General features: G+C 36.3%; 1 protein-coding gene across 1 annotated transcript in view; it reads right to left on the bottom strand.

Annotated features, from left to right (window-relative positions):
• The window catches only part of PDGFC (platelet derived growth factor C), a 226,109-nt gene that overhangs the window by 10,727 nt on the left and 195,969 nt on the right, over positions 1–19,413 (bottom strand). The window contains exon 5 of the mRNA XM_055144566.1: positions 2,984–3,191. Within this exon, the coding sequence (XP_055000541.1) occupies positions 2,984–3,191 (208 nt within the window). The remainder of the gene's footprint in view (positions 1–2,983; positions 3,192–19,413) is intronic.

The following is a 19,413-nucleotide window of genomic DNA, read 5'->3' as shown; positions in this document are numbered from 1 at the left end:
AATGAAAATCTGAAGCAGAGAAAGAAAAGGGCAAGGATAGAAAAAAAGAAACAGAAAAACATTAATGTGGTCTATATGGAGCTAAAAATACAATGAAAGACTTTAGCTTGGCATATCTTATTTGAAATTTATGTTTCCTATTTCTACTGGTTGGTCTTAAATTATCCAAGCATTGTGCAGAAATTATAGGCTTAAAAAAAAGGAAGAAAAAGGAGAGAAAGAGCACGCACAGACATGTAAATGCAATTATAATTATATAAAAGCTACCCACTGCAAAATATTGTAAAGTAAAATATAGTCTTTAGGTTATTTACTTTCTTTCTTTGTTATAAGTACCTCCTAAAACAATGTAGTCTCTGAAAAAAATGAAGATTTTGTAGCATGTGACCAGGGAAAGTTTAAGACAGACTTTCTTGTTCAGATTAACCAATATTACAAGCTTTACTTCAAAGTGTAATATTTAAAAAAGCAAAATAGTGACTGAAAACATGATGGTCACATTTCACTTTCTTAGTTATTCATTCTGTTTTTTTTGCTTTTTGGGTCACACCAGGCAATGCACCGGGATTACTCCTGGCTCTGCACTCAGGAATTACCCCTGGCAGTGCTCAGGGAACCATATGGAATGTTGGGAATAGAACCTGGGTCTGCCAAGTGCAAGGCAAATGCCCTACCCACTGTGCTATCACTCCAGCCCCCTGGTTATTCATTCATTTTTTTTTTTTGCTTTTTGGGTCACACCTGGCGATGTACCGGGGTTACTCCTGGATCTGCACTCAGGAATTACTCCTCGTGGTGCTCAGGGGACCATATGGCATGCTGAGAATCGAACCCGGGTCGGCCGAGTGCAAGGTAAACACCCTACCCGCTGTGCTATCACTCCAGCCCCCTAGTTATTCATTCTTAAGATAGTTAGTCCCAAGATATCTATTACTATAATGCATTCTCGGGGTGGTCTTTAGAAGATGAATGTGGTAACAACACTGTGATATGTTTACTTGGTGGAAAATGTATTTCAATGTCTAATAAGAAGCTTTTAAACATTTTACTTCTAGTTCCTTTGTAAAAGGACTCTTGGGAAGGGAGTTGGTTTTTGTCTATATAGATGTTATCCCACACCTGCATCTTAGTTTATGTAAAGTTCCAAAAATATACACTGCTTTTCTCACACTTACTGTATGCTTAAAAAGTTAATAGTTTTGGCAAACTCTAAAGGGCTTCAATTTGGATAGTGCTAAATGAATATTTGAAAGATCGGCTTCAATGATGGATGCTTTTAAATGCATACTAGCCTCTAGCCAAATCTGCCTTGAGTACCAGGTAGATAAAGACATAGCTACAGGGAAGATTCTTTTTCAGGCTGGAGTCATCGTCAGCTATCTAAAACACTATAGCTAAATTAGAACATGTTTAAGCTATTGCTTCTTCTTAATGACAATAGAATTAATAAACAGACTTAAATTTTACTAACAAAGCTCTATTCAGTGTTTGACTAATTTTGTGGATCTTCATTTTCCTGTTCCTGAGTGGGACTGGAGGGAAGGAAAGCGTTTCTGAGTTACTCATCAAGATCAAATTTTCTAACTATGGAACAGCTTTCAGCATCTGGACAAGATTCGGCTGCAGAAGTACTTGAACATTGATTTCAAAAGTTGCTGAAAGGAAAGCAAGTCTGTCGGCATAGCAAAATACCTATGTTGGCAAGTCTGGACATGACCTGCTGAGATGAAAGCTCCTGATCCAAAAAGCTGTAATGCTTAGCAGGAAAAGGGCAGGAATCGGGTTTCCTTCTGACAAGATTTAGAAGAAGGAGTCTAGTGCAATCTGCCTGTAAATATCACATTAACAAAATATTGCTCTTTCTATATAAATTCTCCAGACTGCCATTCCATTCTCTAAAGTGTCCTTAGATAGACTTCAACGGGTTTTGACAGACAGAAACAGACTTTTGAGTGCATAATTACAATTATCCAGTCAGTTCTACTACATTTTCATTGTTTCTGACATGGCTTCCCAGTTCTAATATTACTAGGAAAATGAGTTATCTTTGTGCCAGCTCTATTAGCATTGTTTTCCATTTCTGACCATGTTTAATTAAGTTTCAGTGTCGGCAACTGAACTCTTTGCAGATGTATCCATATAGTGCAAAGCTGTCTTCTTAGAAGCAAATACATATATGAACAAATTTTCGTAGTGTGGGTTCCTTTTGGTGATATTTGCTTTGCTTCTTATCTTAGACAATATTCGTTTGATAGTAATGGAACTAAAGGTTAGTTTTGTTTTGTTTGCTTGGTTGTTTGGCTTTGTGGGTTACATCCAGCAATTTTCAGGGGTTACTCAAGGCTTTGCACTCAGGAATTACCCCTGGCTCTGCTGGGACCATACAGGATGCTGGGGATTGAACCCGAGTGAGTATAAGGAAAATGCCCACTTAGCTATACTATCACTCCAGTCTGTAAAGGTTAGTGTCTAATGGTTCATTTTAATAGTCGTTTAATAGTTATTGTCAGTTTTAATGGTCAGAAATGTTTCCCAGCCTAGGATTTGGAAACAGACAATTGTAACTCAAGAGGGACAGAGGGATACAGTAGTTAAAAATTTGGTCTTTTCTAGCCCAAACGTAGAAATCAAGAGAATCTCTTTTGAGTCTCTAAATTGAACTACCCCAAATCTTAAGTTTTAGCAAGGAATGATTCTCGTGAAATGTAAAGGAATACTTCACCATAATGATATTTTTGAAGAACAGAAATAACAGGAATTTTCAGCTAAGCTTTCCCTTTAGTCATTCAAGACTGCTGCTAGGTGCCTCTCTTGTAGGTCATCTTATTTAATTTATGCATATGCTCAAATGTTACAGAAATTAATCATTGAAATGCATTGCTGAAACATTTCATGTTCTACACAAGAGAAGTGACAGCATAAGAATGTAAAACATTAGCTGCTAAGAAAATTGATGAATTTCTAATCTGAAGAGAGACCTTACCTCTGGATTTTCTTCCAAATACAAAAGCTTTGCCAAGGAGTTGCCAAGTTGGCCTATAGAGATCTTCTAAGTCCAGCTGCCATCTGTCTGGCTCCAGGTACCGAATGAGATCTTCCAATGTACTAAAGGCAGTGACAGCATTGTTCAGTAGGTCCAGGGGCAAAGCTGATGGCGGTAACACTGAAGGACTCACAGCTTCTGTGAATTGCTGAAAGTACAACAGAACTTTTGTTAAATTGTTTAAAAATTATAAGATATTGCTTCGGTACCTACTAAATTAGGTACACAAACTGTGAATTACATTCGATTCAGCCAAAGTGCAAAGCAATTAATTACTCTGCAAAGATTTCATACAACTAAATTCATGTTTTCTGAGTAGTTCCTAAGGAAGACAGTGGGATTTCATTAATCACACATTATGTTGAATAACTGGATGGGAATTGCTGCTTAAATTTGAAAAAAGGAAGAAAGCAACATCCCAATGGTTCAATCATACATATTTACAATGGAAATATGTATGATTTTAACATTTTTCTTTTTTCCATAATTCCATTTTATTCACTCTAGAAAAATATCTTTGTAGCTATGTAAATGAGAATAAATAAATTAAAATTTTACTATAAAATTAACTAATTCATAAAGAATGACAATAAAATAGTAGGTCAAAGCTTTTGACATTGTTTAACTTGTTAATCCAAGTAAAGATGCCCCTTACCATAAAAGATGTTTGATTTTATCCATATAATAACTATAAAGGTATCTATTAAATAGGGTCAAAAATGAGAAAAACACTAGAACTAGAACTTGATAAATTAGATCAGAGTTCTAGGATTAGTGCCCAGAATATATAAAAGAAAAAAGGAAAGCCATTTAAGAGAAAGTGGTCAAAATTGATGAAATTCCAGGCAAGTGGATTACGTCACTAATATATATATGTATATATGTGTATATATATGTACATATACACATATATAATTGAAAATGTTACATTATTCAACAGAGAAAAACAGAGATAATATTTCATAAATATGATATTTGCAAGTATTTGAAATATCAAAAAATATCAAAAAATCCTTTGAAAGAAAGGATTGCTGGAGCCAGAGACATGGGTTAAGGCACTTGCCTTGAATTTGACCAACCCTGGTTTGATCACTGGCAGCCAGTTTCCTGAGCATCATCAGAAGTGATCCCTGAGCATAGATCCAGGAATAAGGCCTGAGCACCTCTGGGTATGGTCCAGCAGTTTTCAGCCCCCAAACCCAAGACAATAACTAGCTATGTAAATAAACAGATAAATAAGTAAGTAAAGGATTGCAAAGGATCTAAGGAAATTGGAATTTCTTTTGCCACAGAAGGGAGTGTTAAATTTTTATTGATATAATTTGTGTTAGGGTGTTAGATTTTAAGAAGTAAATGTTCTCTCATCCCAGTAATTAACTTTTAAATGATATATATGGAAATAGGTGCAGTGCTATTAATTGAAGCATTGTTTAAAATGGGGAGACACGGAAAACTATCCAAATGCATCCATTACGGAGGCATGGAGAAAATTCATAGTTTAAAATGGCAAGAAACTGAACAAGATAATAATTTCAATAAAAATTTGTTAAGCCAGTGTCCCCAAGACTCTATTCACCTTACCAGGGCAGAGAGCCTGCAAGTGGGACTGGGATAGAGAATAGTGAGCTAAGCAGACACTTGAGAACGATGTGGGAGTGCAATGCTGTATGTGTGAAATCTGAAGATTAACAATAATGTAAGAAATTGTCACTAAAACATTATTTTTTGCTAAGGAACCCACCCCCTGTTTTAAGAGCAACTAAAGGTAGAGCATTGAAGATCAGAATTCAAATTAAAATTGGTAAAATACAGACACAAATGCTCAACTTTGCTTTAAAATGATTGCTATTTTGCAGAGAAGTACAAAGGAATAAGAAACAAAACACTTATGTTGGCTGATATTTATTACTGTCTTTATACAAAGGCTGGGGAAAATTTATAATACTAAAATAATAAATTACAGTGAACTCATAAAATAAGCTAGCATAGAGCTACTGGATAGGCATTCCTCTAGGAATTTTTATTAACAAAACAAATACCTACCATTCAGTAACTGACAAAATATCAACTACAGCATCACTATACCAAGACTCTAACATACATAAATAAAACAAACAGAAAAAAAATTCAAAAGTGCCTAAAATACCAAGAAGGATTAACATGGTTTAAAGGAGAGGGTGATTTTAACAATCTTCCTATACATTTGTTTAGTTTCAGCATTATGTATAATGAAATTGGCTTTCTTCTAGAGATGAGGTAAAATAATAACCTTTATATAATAATAGAAGCATGATTAAAACCTTATTATATGTGCTATTTCTTTCTATCCTCATTACTTGTATATTGATGGTGATAATGAAGATCGTGTAGAACAATATCTAACTTTGACCTGCTTCCTGTAATCTCTCTTTATGTATCTTATTCCAAACTGCATAACTCTGATTTACCTAACTAAATAATTTATCACTGATCATATGACAAATTTAGATAAATGCCTGGAATAATTTCTCAGGGTCCTCGTAATCTCATTTTTGCTTTCCTGTCCCATCTAATCCTTTACTCATCAAAGATAGGTAGATTTTGTTTCAATCAATATAGTTTTTCACTAACTAGAGCACATGCCATTGTCAATCCAAAACACTTCCTTTTTCTACCCATGTTAAATGCAAACCTCCCTCCTGTGATCCATGTAATAAATCATTACCTCTTTATAAAGTCCTTTCTTAAAACCCAATTCAACCATAAAACTTCCTCAGTAAGATTCCATTACTATCTTACATTTGTCAATTGTGCTCAATTGGAACAGTACTCTTTCTTTGGGCTGTCCTGTAGACCCAGGCTTGAAAAACTTTAGTTACTTTGTAAACGAGAGAGAGGACCTTGATTCTCTGCAGTTTCTGCCTCTGTGAAGACTCAAAGCATTATGGGTGCAGAGTTTCCTTTGCCCCCCGGCATTCTTTATAGAGCATAATCAGCAAAAATCAATGTAACAACCTTTACTGAATGCTGACTTCATTATTGTACTAAGTATACAATTTTGATAATGTCAAGACTTGGTTATAATATTAACACTGTGATATTTTGAAATAGTCTGTAATATTTTGCTCTACTTGGTCCAGCTTTTTAAACTGCCCAAATTTTAGCACTGTCTAATATTTTTATATTAGAAACCAAATTTATTACATTTAATTTATTCCCAATATTTTTTTTTATATTCTATAAGCTTTAATAATAGTGCCAAAGTGGATGAAACCCAAAATATATCTGAATAGAAAATTAATTTGCAGTATATTCATGTAATCAAACATTTTTGAGAAACAAAGATGAATTGCCAATATATGCCAAACAGATGAATATCATGTACTGTTGATTGAAATAAGCCACCCACCTAAGAAATACATACTGCACAATATTATTAATTTATGTTCCAGTATAGGCAAAGCAAATTTAACATGATAGATATTTAGAACTGTGATTGGTTATGAAAATTGAGGACTGTCTGGGAGCAATAGGAGTTGACTAAATTTTTCCACATCTTGGTTGTGGCAGTGGACATAAGGATATACACGTTAGTCATAATTATTTGAGTTATTCACTTATTTGCTCACCATAAAAATAAATTTTATATCACACAAAACAAAAAAAAGATAAAGTTCCAGAACTGGGTTTTAATAGCAAAAGACTTTAATTTCACAATAAGGTAAAACAGAGTCACTATTTTGCTAGCTAGGAAACTAGTTGGTGTTAATGCATGTATCCATGAACTCAAGATTTAATTTTCCTATCTATAAATTAAAGATAATATCCCATAAGACTAAATTTATGATCATGTAAAGGAATATAATGCATTCTGCAGGTAATTTAAATGTGTTTCCTTGATAAAATATTCTACCTAATAAAACCTTTTATTTTATTAACACCTGAAGAATCTGCCGCCAGTACTCATCAATACACTGGCTCGACTCTTCACACGCTACCTGTATGAATGTAAGGTTCTGTCCCAGTGGAAAACCAGTAGGACTTTTCTGCTGTACAAGAAGGGAGACATCCACGACATCGGCAATTATTGCCCAATCTGCCTGTTGTCTGTCATCTACAAGTTGTTCACTCCTGTCATCCTGAATAGAATAGGCAGAACACTAGACGAAGGACAACCATGCGAGCAAGCCGGGTTCCGAAGAGGATTCAGCACGATAGACCATATCAACACAGTGACCAAACTCATTGAAGTTTCTCGAGAGTTCAAGATGCCGCTCTGTCTAACATTCAACTACTTAAAGAAGGCCTTTGATTCTGTTGAGACTGAGGTGGTCATCGAAGCCTTGGTCAAAGAGAGCATTCAAACTCAGTATATCAAAATCCTCCACGAGCTGTATTGTGGATTCACCACCAGGATCTCACCATTCTACAAGGAAGTGATCATTGATGTAAAGAGAGGGGTTCGGCATTGATGATGGAATACAAAATCACCTTGCTAGGACGATTATGACTCATAATTGTGATATGAATAAAATATTATCTAATCAAATTTAATCATTATCTTAACCAATTTGGTTAATACTGATTAAATATACAAAATGAAAAGGCTAATACAGAAGTTTAGCAGATTTTTAAACTATAAAACAAAATTTGTGTGTACAGATAAGGTGAACACTATGGGTCAGTGCTATGCAAATAATAACTGAGTTACTACTCATAACTATATCTATCTGTAGCGCTGTATCACTGTGTTCCTGTTGCTCATCAACTTGCTCGAGCAGGCGCGAGTAACACCTCCGTTGTGAGACTTGATACTGTTTTTGGCATTTTGAATATACCGGGGGGGGGGGGGGGGGGGGGGGCTGGAATGATAGCACAGCAGGTAGGGTGTTTGCCTTGCACGCGGCCGACCCGGGTTCGAATCCCAGCGTCCCATATGGTCCCCTGAGCACCGCCAGGAGTAATTCTTGAGTGCAGAGCCAGGAGTAACCCCTGTGCATTGCCGGGTGTGACCCAAAAAGAAAAAAAAAAAAAGATTCGAATACACCACGGGTAGCTTGCCAGGCTCTGCCGTGCGGACGGGATACTCTCCGTAGCTTGCCAGGCTCTCCAAGAGGAACGAGGTATTGCAGCAGGTAAGGCGTTTGCCTTGCAAACACGGGTTCAATTCCCAACATCCCACATGGTACCCCAAGCACCACTCAGGAGTAATTCCTGAGTGCAGAGCCAGGAGTTACCCTACGCATTGCTGGGTGTGATCCCAAAACAAAAACAAACAAACAAAAGAAATAACTGGTGAGTTTAGTTGAGCCATGGGTTCAAATTCTGGTGACCGGAAAAAGTGTAACTAAATCATATAAAACAAATCAAATTTGTCATAATTTGCAGTGAGCAATTATCGGGATTTGATTAAAAAAATTAGACAGCATTCAGAAAATTCTCAGAGTGTAGATGTATGTTTTGGGTATTATAAAATTGAAAATTTCTTTTCAATCCAACCATAACACAAGAATAACTTGGCCTATTTTGTTACCAAATGTGTTTGAGATTCTCACTGCATACAACTTTCTTTTTGAAGCAATGCAAAGTTTATTTCCACCTGAAATCAATATTTCTGGGAAAAAGTCTAAAATATTTATACAAAACAATAAAAAAAAGCAAACCAAAATAAACCTGTAGTAGAGGACAAGCAAAATATGCATACTTGAGTTCAGTGAAATAGATTATCCACTCCCTCAAATGACAAAGGCTGGAAAAAAAAACCAGTTTGTTACATTATACATTCATTGGTTGACCTAATGAACCCTCAGCTTTTAAAAAATACAACTAAAGCAAGATCACTTAAAAAATGCAGAAGACATTCAGCAATCTCCAACCTCCACCCCAAGAGGAGAAAGAATTAAGTCACTTCCTCAGGATTCAAAGAATCTGTTTCTGGACAGAACAGAGGAAGCAGTGCTTTCTTTTAAGGGCTTCCTCTTAATGTCATCCACCCTCTGGCTCAAAAAAACAAGCAAGTCATTCACTCTCAAAGTCTCCTTTTTAAGTTGACTTAGAGGGATTCTTAAAGAAAAGGAGTTGTAATAGTCAAAAAGACAAAGGAAAATAGCCCTCTAATTTTCGAATTCTTATTTTTTCCCCTGTTAATCAAAGTCCTTCAGTTTACAGCATAATGTCCTTTTCTTCCAAATTCAGTATCTACAAAATCCTAATAATATCTTTGCTATTGCAATGTAGCAATTGAAAAATAGCGAACTGGAAAGAAAAAACAAACAACTAAAAGTAGACAACTGAATTGGATTTGTATGCTCCCACTCATTTATAAAATGTCATCATAAAAATAGATATTAACTATTTCACTGTGTCACTGTGATCCCGTTGCTCATTGATTTACTCGAGCAGGCACCAGTAATGTCTCTATTGTGAGACTTGTTGTTACTGTTTTGGGCATATCAAATACGCCATGGGCAGCTTGCCAGGCTCTGCTGTGCGGGCAAGATACTCTCGGTAGCTTGCCGGGCTCTCCAAAAGGGATGGAGGAATCAAACCCGGGTCAGCCACGTGCAAGGCAAACACTCTACCCACTGTGCTAGTATGATAGCGCATTAACTATTAAATATAGATTTATTGGATAATACTGGCATTAACAATATATGCTTATCAGCAGGGTGAAAAGCAGAGTTTCTGTGTTCTCAAACAACTGAATCAAAAAATAAACAAAAAACTTTGTATCGGTGTTGTAATAACAACATGACTTAACTTCTCATACTAGCCCAAACCCTTTTAGGGCATTTTAACTAGTTATTTTGAAAGTATAGGTATAAGTATACGAAGTATCTAAACATTTATGTGATGAGTCTTGTCAATGCATTTCTAAAGTGTTTATGGCATGTGTTTAAGTTGCCTTTCCGCTGTGAGGTATCTTAAATGTAGTGACGAAAGTCCCTCTGAATGCCAACAACATCTGAGAGAAGAACTGTGAGTCTCGGTTCAAATTCCGGACTTGCTCTCATTTGGGTAAAGACTGTGAATCTCAGTTTCCCCTACTGTATAGATTGACTACTAGATTCAGCAACCTTGATGATTCTTTCCAATTTCACAATCAGGGATTATGTGTAACTGGATACTGAAGATTCACCTCCTTCATCTTCTCACCAACACTTATGTCTTTCTTTTCTGATTTGAGTCACATAACAGGTCGAGGCGACTCACTCAACAATCTCATTGTGCTTTTGATTTGCTTTTTCTTGATGACTGATGAGACTAAATATCTAGGGGCTGTGGGCCACTAGATTATCTTCTTAGAAAATGTCTATTTCAGTTCTTTTACCTACTTTGAATCAGAGAACTTGGGCCTTTAAAATGTATTATCAATCCTTTAAATAATTTGTTTATTAACCCTCATCTAAATTATGGCTTGCAGACATTTGACTTCAATTCATGGGCTGCTTTTTTAATTTTTTCTATTTCTGGGCAGATTTATTTTTTAGTTTGACTGTCAGATGTTTTTCTGTTTTGGCTTGTACTATTTGGAATCATACCCCTGAAGTCCTTATATATGCAGCATTGACAAGAATGTAAAGTGGTTCAATCATTGAGTTAAACATTATAGAAGTTCCATAAAAATTAAAAAAACAAAATGTAGGTATGTGAACAATTCTACTGCTAGATACAAATCCAAAGGGAATAAAAATGGAACCATGAAAGAATCATCAATATTCCTATATTCTTTGCAGAATTAGTCTAAGAAAATGAGTTATGAAAACTATCTTTTTATCAGTGAAGAACTGGATATAAAGGATGGACTGCACCTATGAATGGATATTATTCAGCCATGGAAAGTTAAGGAGGTCCTGCTATTTTGGACAATATGGATGAGCCTTAGGAAGCACTATGCTGAGATGTTAGAAATGACAAATAATAATTAAGTGATAGCACTCACATGTGAAATCAGAAAAAGCGGATTCCTAAAACAGTAAATCTAGGAATAAGAATGGTGAAATTGGGGAGATGCTGACTAACATACAAATTTACTCTTAAAGGGAAGTAAGTTCTGTAGAGCTAAAACCCAGCATTTGGGGCTTAATTTCTCTTTATGGTGTTAAAGAAGGTGAAGTTACTAAGAGACTAGATCTTAAATATTCTAATCCTTCTCCAAGATAGAGCAATTATGTGACAGGACAGAGGTGTTCACTAATACCGTGCTGATAAATTAAACTTATTAGATATTATATTTAAACATATGATGCTAATGTATCCCACTGGTGGCTCAATGATTGATTCAGGCTTAACCGGCACAAATTACAGCACAAACATTAAGGTGTTAACTATATCTTATTTAAAAACTAACACAGAAATAGAATTCAAGAGAGAGTCAGCAAAATTATCTTCTAACTCAACTTCAAAATGGGACTTACAGGGAAATCAGCCTTTAAAAGGTGTTTTAGTTAAAAAAGGAAAGAAAGAAAGAAAGAAAGAAAGAAAGAAAGAAAGAAAGAAAGAAAGAAGGAAGGAAGGAAGGAAGGAAGGAAGGAAGGAAGGAAGGAAGGAAGGAAGGAAGGAAGGAAGGAAGGAAGGAAGGAAGGAAGGAAAAAGAATGGACCCAGAGTTTATATATAAGATTTTAAAAAAATTAAACATAGTAAAGACTGTATGAGTACACAGGGAGAAAATGGCTATTTACATACAAAGGAGAAAGACCATCTATATGCCAGAAGAAAACAATCCTACTAAAACTTAGATTCTAAACTTTTATCTTTCTGAAACGTAAGATAATAAATTTCTGTTGTTTAAATCTACAGAATGTGGTGCGTTGCTAAGGAAGTACTAGTAGTTTGATAATGTGGTCATCTACTTACTATGTATCTATTGTAGTAGCAAACAAAGTTTAATATTACACTATATCCATTAAATCATTTAACAAACATTTATTTAAAGTCTATGAAAAGTGCACCATGCACAAAGGGGACCAAAAGCCTTTTCCTTTTGAAATTTGGCCTTTATCGGAAGCAATCATAAAGACCTTTTTAGAGGGAAATTTTTTCCCTTGCAGAAAAGCCTAAAAAAATAAAACCCGAACAAAACGCAAGTCAAATTGAAAATATGCTATTATGAATCACACAAATATTCACACAAATATGGTGAGGATGGGCCAAAAAAAGTGAATTTAATATGAAAGCATAATTCAAAATCAGATTTATTTCTGCTTTTATTATTGGAAACAAACTGACAACCACGTGTTCAGGCAAAGTAGTGACCACATGAATCTGTGTTACAAATTTTAGATAGTAGTCATGATGTATGGGTAAATCTCCAAGCATTATTTTGAAAAAACAAAATCCTAGTACTTTTCTCCACTATTTTTTCTGGCTACCTTAAATATTTACTCCACTTATTATCATCTTTTCCTTTTTTTTTTTTTAGAAAAGGAAAAGTTAATTTCCTGTCTCACAGTCCTATCTGAATTGCCTATAATTTCACAATCATTACTTATCTCAAAGAAAACCACAGATTGTTGTTTTATTAGAATTTTTGTGGTGAGTAAAATTTTAAAATCAGCATTTACAAGGCATCTTCCCTAGACAAATACACATGCAAAACTGTTTACCTGGTGTAGCATAGCAACTTTGCAAAACTTTTAGGATCTCTAATTTAAGTCCTAGCTTTCTTAGCCAACTGCATACAGGGTGTTTACTAACTGATAAAGGGACTTTCACTTTATCCATATCTGACTGTAATTAGAAAAACATTCTATGCTTTATTTCTATGGTTATTAAAAAATAAAAGAAAAATTAAAATGCAGCAACAACAAAAAATCCCTTCTTAAAAATGTTCCTGGTTTCATTTATGTTATGCCAACCTGACCTTCCAGAAATAACTGATGAGGGGTTCTGCAGAGTCAGAAGAAGGCCCTGTTCCTTTGTCCTGCCCTCTGTCCTTATCTGAATTTCATCCCCAAAGTTATCTGGGTAAAGGCTGGAGCTATAGCAGGTACAGTGGGTAGGGCATTTACCTTGCACGCGGCCGACCCAGGTTCGATTTCCAGCATCCCATATGGTCCCCTGAGCACCGTCAAGAGTAATTCCTGAGTGCAAAACCAGGATTAACCCCTGTGAATCACTAGGTGTGACCCAAAAAGCCAAAAAAAAGTTATTTGGGTGCTTTTAACTCTTTTCTAGTTGGGGGGGGGGGAAATACATGTTGCCATTCGTATTCAAGCACTGATAAAGTTTTTATGCTGTGTGGATGAGTTACAAGATGAAACGCTCAAGTGAGAAATTCTAGAGAAGGTGGTCAGTTGTATTCACACAGAGTTTTTTTGTTCTGTTCTTTTGTTTTGTTTTGGAACCACATCCAGCAGTACTCAGGCTTACTCCCAGCTCTGTGTTCAGGGATCAGGACTGGCAGGTCTTGGGGGACCACATGGGAAACCAGGGGTTAAACCAGGTTGGCTGCATGCAACACAAGTGCCCTACCCACTGTACTATGGCTCTGATCCAATCACAATGAGTCTTAATATTGAAAGCTTTGTATTGGACGTGACTGGGAATTGAATCAACCTGACATAACTCTAAACACAAGCATGATAACTATGTAAAGTCAGTGGTTATTATCTAGGACATAAGTCATTTTAAGGCTCCAATCTGAAATGACCTTCAAATGTCCTGTTTCAGGCACGTTTGTAGTGGCATCAGTGTTCTGTCTTGACTCAATTTTGGAAAATAGAGATGTCTGGCTTTACTTAAAAGGCTGCATTTAAAAACCAATAATTCTCATGTTCATAAGCACAGCTTCTTACTACAGAAATTATTAACCCGATTTCCTATCAGCAAGGAACAGGAGAACTACCATAATCCAATATGCTTTCATAAATTACAACATTTTACCCTCACATCTGCCTTAAAATGTAAGTGGTTGGTCACCACCACCATCCCAACAAAATAAACTCACCCACTGCCAGGATCCTGGGTTGAAAGGCCCTAGAGGAATCCACCCATTTACAGGCAGTGGGCCAGTTGTGGGTGATGAATCAGGGTGAAGGCACAATTTCTCACTTCCTAAGTAAGTTGTGGATCAGAAGCAATTTTCTTTATTGAAATAATGGAAATCCATGGGCTAACTAAATAGAGTAATCCCAAGCACATTTTCCACAGTGAAATCTGTGGGAAGGCAATATCATGGGATGTTTTTCCTACTAAGATTTTTAAATACTATCTCTCTGAATCAAAAATTTGGACAGGCTATCAAATGTTTCAACAACATCTAGTTGTTGCAAGTGTTGAACAAGTAATACATTACTCTCCCCCACCTTACATTAAATAATTATGGATGTTGCTCGCAAGAAATGAGAAATAATAGCAACTTCAAGGAACGAGAATAAAATCAAAGAACTGTTAGAAGTAAAAGTATTCCTTAAAATATCTCTAATTAATGCACATCTCTACCCAGGATTCCTAAGCACTATTTCTGCATAAATTTCTCTTATAATTCATATTTATTCAATGAGCTACTCATTAGCAGTTAGAGAAAATTTGCTACAGAAAATGCTTTATAGGGGTTCTGCTATATTGGCAAATATTTTCAACTATGCATTGGATACATTTAACAGATGAGACTCTTAACCTAATCTAACGTTCTGTGGGAGAAAGATTTTATTTAGGTAAGAATCAATGACACAGATGTATTTAATTTAAAGTGGTTTGAAAGTACAAAAGAGTGTGAGCATGTGGCTAAACACAAGGATAATAATACAAAACAAATACTAAAGAGAATGTTTTTGGGGTGGGTGAGAGAGAGGAGATTATTTAATGTAAATTGTATGTCTGCAGAGCACAAAGGTCACCAATGACCCCAACCCCCCAGCCCCCCACACAACTGAGCCCAGTGGTTCATTTCTTCAATCTTCATAGGAACTGACAAGTAGTTTGTCCAACTTCTCTCTACCTTGATAAGTGCCTCTTAGTTCCATTGTCTGATTCTTCGTGATCACCTACCTTCTACAGCCAAGGTTCATTTGCTGCGTGAACCTCTTCCACTCTTCTGTCCACATTCTTTTGTTCAGGGACATCATATAGCTTTAAACCATTATGTGTGACTTACACTTTGACCATCACCAGATACTTTCTGCTATCTCAGTAAATGGCAACTCAATCATTTGATATCATCCTTCTTTTCTTTGCTCACACACGTCTTACATTAAATTATCTTGGCGTTACCTCCAGTACTTTGTCAGTATGACAAATTTTCAACACCTCCATGGTTACCTATCCCACCATATTATACTCTAAGTCATCTTATGCAATAGTCATTTAACCGACCACCCTGTTTTTGTCTTTATTCACTAAAAGGGTCTTATTCATTTTACCACTAGTAGTCGACAGAGTGTAGTAAAACATAGTCTATTATTTCTAGTTTCCTAGAAATGATTTTAACATCACACTTTTAAAAATAATCGTGATTTTAGACATTGATATATCGGAGTTTGCAGCTGTAAGACTCTGGTCTGGTGCATGTACCTGGGGTGGTTGATAAGTATAACAAAGCTGAATGATGTTATGGTTCTAGCTTATTCACAGTGGAACCCAGCAAAAGAAGTATGCAGAGATCTCACAAAAATATTAATTCACCAAGTCTTGAATAATTTTTCATTCATCTCTGCCATTCTACCTGCTATTAGAAGGCACTCAATAGCTCTCTTTAAAAAATCTGAAGATGACATAAATGATATTTTCTTCACAGAGCAGAGCCATTCCCACAGTCAAAGGAAATTGAGCCTTTCTGTAAATAGCATGATGAACACCTCACTTATGTGTGTATCTGGAATAAGTGTTCAAAGCAGAGATGATATCACCCGCCTTAGAAAATTGTTTACGGATTAAGTAAAGTAGTATAGTCAAAAATTTTAATAGACAAGCATTATACCCATTTACGAATGATGATACACATTACTTTTTCTGCATATTTCATTATCCCCATCATATCACTTTTGGTGAAGATAAACAGTTATTTTACAAAACTAGGTGCATGATTTATGTTGATTTGTTCTCTATGGAGTGATTTTACTATTTAGTCAGTGTTCATTGATATCCCCACCCAACATTCTTAAAACATTGACATGGCAAATCAGAGCTTGTCCTGCCCCACAGGGGAAATCCTTGTTCAAACTTCTTTCTCTGTTAAAACAGATTTATGTTCAGGAGCTGTTTTGGAGGGGAGAAATGGGCATTTCACAATAACAAGTTCAGTGAATGCAAGTCTAGGTATGTTTATGACTATCTTTATGCTGGGAAACTTCAAATAATGAGTATATAATATGGCCAGTTTTCTATAGTCTTATCTCTTGCCTATATAAGCCTTGATGGAGAATGAAACAAGAAAGAAAGAAAGAAAGAAAGAAAGAAAGAAAGAAAGAAAGAAAGAAAGAAAGAAAGAAAGAAAGAAAGAAAGAAAGAAAGAAAGAAGAAAGAAAGAAAGAAAGAAAGAAAGAAAGAAAGAAAGAAAGAAAGAAAGAAAGAAAGAAAGAAAGAAAGAAAGAAAGAAAGAAAGAAAGAGAGAACAGGAAGAAAAGAAGAAATCAACCAGAAATAAAGGATATCATTAGATTAGTCAGGTCCAGTATAAGAACCATTATCTCAGGGCTGGAACGATAGCACAGCAGGTAGGGTGTTTGCCTTGCATGTGGACAACCGGGTTCGATTCCCAACATCCCATATGGTCCCTCGAGCACTTTGAGGAGTTATTCCTGAGTGCGGAGCCAGGAGTAACCCCTGAACATCACTGAGTGTGACCGCCCCAGAAAAAAAAAAGAACCATTATCTCAATTTCAATGTGTGGGACTGTATTAAATTTCTAACTGGTCACCACATCTGGAAAATGAACTCAGACCCCTACCACCATGCACAAAAGTCTAAGAAAAATGAATTAAATGCCTCAATACGAGAATCCATAAATTACATCAAGGAAAACAGGGAGAAATTTCTATGACATTGAATCTAGAGGTATCTTTAAAGAATCAATGCCAATTTGTCAGCCAAATTGAAGCAAAGATAAATAAATGGGTCTACACTGAACTAAGAAGCTTCTGTACTTCAAAGGATGGAAAGACAAAATACAAAGGTACTCCACAGACTGGAAGAAAATATTTGCCCACCACTCATCTAAAAGGGAGCAAACACCCAAGATTTGTATACCCAAGTAAATACTCAAGTGCTGGTAGAACAAGGAAAAAAAAATCCAACTCCATCAAATAATGGAATGAGATGAATAAAAATGTCTTCAAAGGAAAAGAAAGGCAATTGTAAAAGTGTTCTGCATCAATACTCATGAGGAATATGCAAATCAAAACAATAGACTATTACTTCATACCACAGAGACTGGAACACATCAAAAGAACAAGAATGGGGGCTGGAGCAGATAGTACAGCAGGTAGGGCATTTGCCTTGCACACCGCTGATTCCCAGCATCCCATATGGTCCCCTGAGCACACCGCCAGGAGTAATTCCTAAGTGCAAAGCCAGGAGTAATCCCTGTGCATCACTGGGTGTTACTGAAAAAGCAAAACAAACAAACAAACAAAAAAACAAGAATGTCAGCTAGCCCAGCCTTTCTCAAAAACAATACGGAAACTCAAAAAACTAGAGTTTCTATTTGACTTAACAATTCCACTTCTTGGAATATACTATAAGAGCCCAAAACACAATGGAGAAAAGATATTTAAACTCCTATGTTCATTGCAGCACTATTCAGAACACCCAACAACCAAGATCTGGAAACAAACCAAATGCCCAAGAAGAGAATAATGGAGAAGAGAAGTGGTCAACGGGAGGAGTTGGGGGATGGGGGTGGGGGAGGATGTTCCTGCAAGGTGGTAAAGAGTTACCCATAAAAGCCTATCAGTAACAGTTCTGGAAATCATAGTGCCAAAATTCATTTTTTTTTTTTTTCAAAAAAGTGCCTGTGATAGAGGCAAGATGGTGGGTAGGAGGGAAACTGGAGACATTACTGGAGGGAAATAGATACTGGTGAAGGGACTGGTATTGGAACAGTATGCCTGAAACTTAATCATGGATAATTTTGTGATTCAAGGTGACTAAATAAATTTAATCACACTGGGGACAGAGCAATAGTACAGTGCATAGGGCATTTGCCTCACATGCAGCTGAGCCGGGTTTGGGGTTCCAGACTCCAATCTTCAGTATCCTATGTGGTCCCCCAGAGACCCACCAGGAGGGTCCCTGAGTACTGAACAATGAGTAAGCCCTGAGCAATGCCAGGTGGTTCCCCAAAGTTAAATATCAATATGAAAATATATTGTAAGTATATTATAATATAAATAAACACACACATATATAAAACACAAACTTCTATAAAATAACCAGTCTGCATGTGGTCATTTCAGCAACTAAGGCAAACATGAGCACCATTATTTTTATCAAGTGTGAAGCCATTAACTTTATATTTTGAATTGTTCTGTGGTTTTTGGTTATGTCATAAAATCTTCAATGCCCGTCCACAAATCTGAATACTTCCAGAAACTAAAAATGCAAACAGTTATTATTTTTCCTTATATTATATTACGTCCTTTCAAGTGGGGCCTGGACACAGAAAGAAAACTGTGGCAGAGGGTCGGAATTTTAGGTATGTTAAAAATAATCACCAATGACAAACAAAACAAAGTCAGATAAAAGCACTGGCTTTTTTTTTTCCAATGGAAAGTCGCTGCCATCTTCCTCAAGAAAAACAAAATTCTTCTGTTCACTTAGGGAAGGTCTCGCTTTAAAATCAAGAAAGAGAACCTTAGATATGAACTGCTATACTCTTAAAATGTATTCAGACTGAGCTTACAAAGAGGAGCAGCATCATAGAATTATTACTTTAAAAAAATTTTTTTTTAATTGAATGAATACTGGTTTAGAAGAGTGCAAAATGTTCACGTGCTTTAGGGGTACAATATCTACACCACAGGCACCCGCAACTCTCCCGAGGGACAAGTTTACAGGCTTGAGGGAGGATCCCAGAGTGTTTACAACCTGTATGCTGTGTGAGAGCAATCGACTCTTGACTGGAAGAGCTGAGGTCAGCCAGATATAAAACAGAGCGAAAGTTAAGTCTAGAGTTTACAAAATACAAAAGTCCTTATTACACAGATTTGAAGGGTGAAGCACTTCAGATACAAAGAACTCGTGCAAGGGAAAAGATTGGTGGAGGGCTGATAAGAGAGAGATGCAGGCCCGACCCCTGTCCGGGGGAGAGCAGGTGGCCAGAGGTGAAGCTACGGAGATGGAGCGAGGCTGCTCAGGCAGCTCGCCTGCGTGCCAACTGCCGAACTTGCACTTGATAACGAAGCACGGGCGAGTGGAAAGAGCATTTTAGGAAGGTGGACCACATGACAT

This window comes from Sorex araneus, chromosome 7 (assembly GCF_027595985.1).
Source record: "Sorex araneus isolate mSorAra2 chromosome 7, mSorAra2.pri, whole genome shotgun sequence".
NCBI lineage: Eukaryota > Metazoa > Chordata > Mammalia > Eulipotyphla > Soricidae > Sorex > Sorex araneus.
This window is presented reverse-complemented; position numbering and strand designations above follow the sequence as displayed.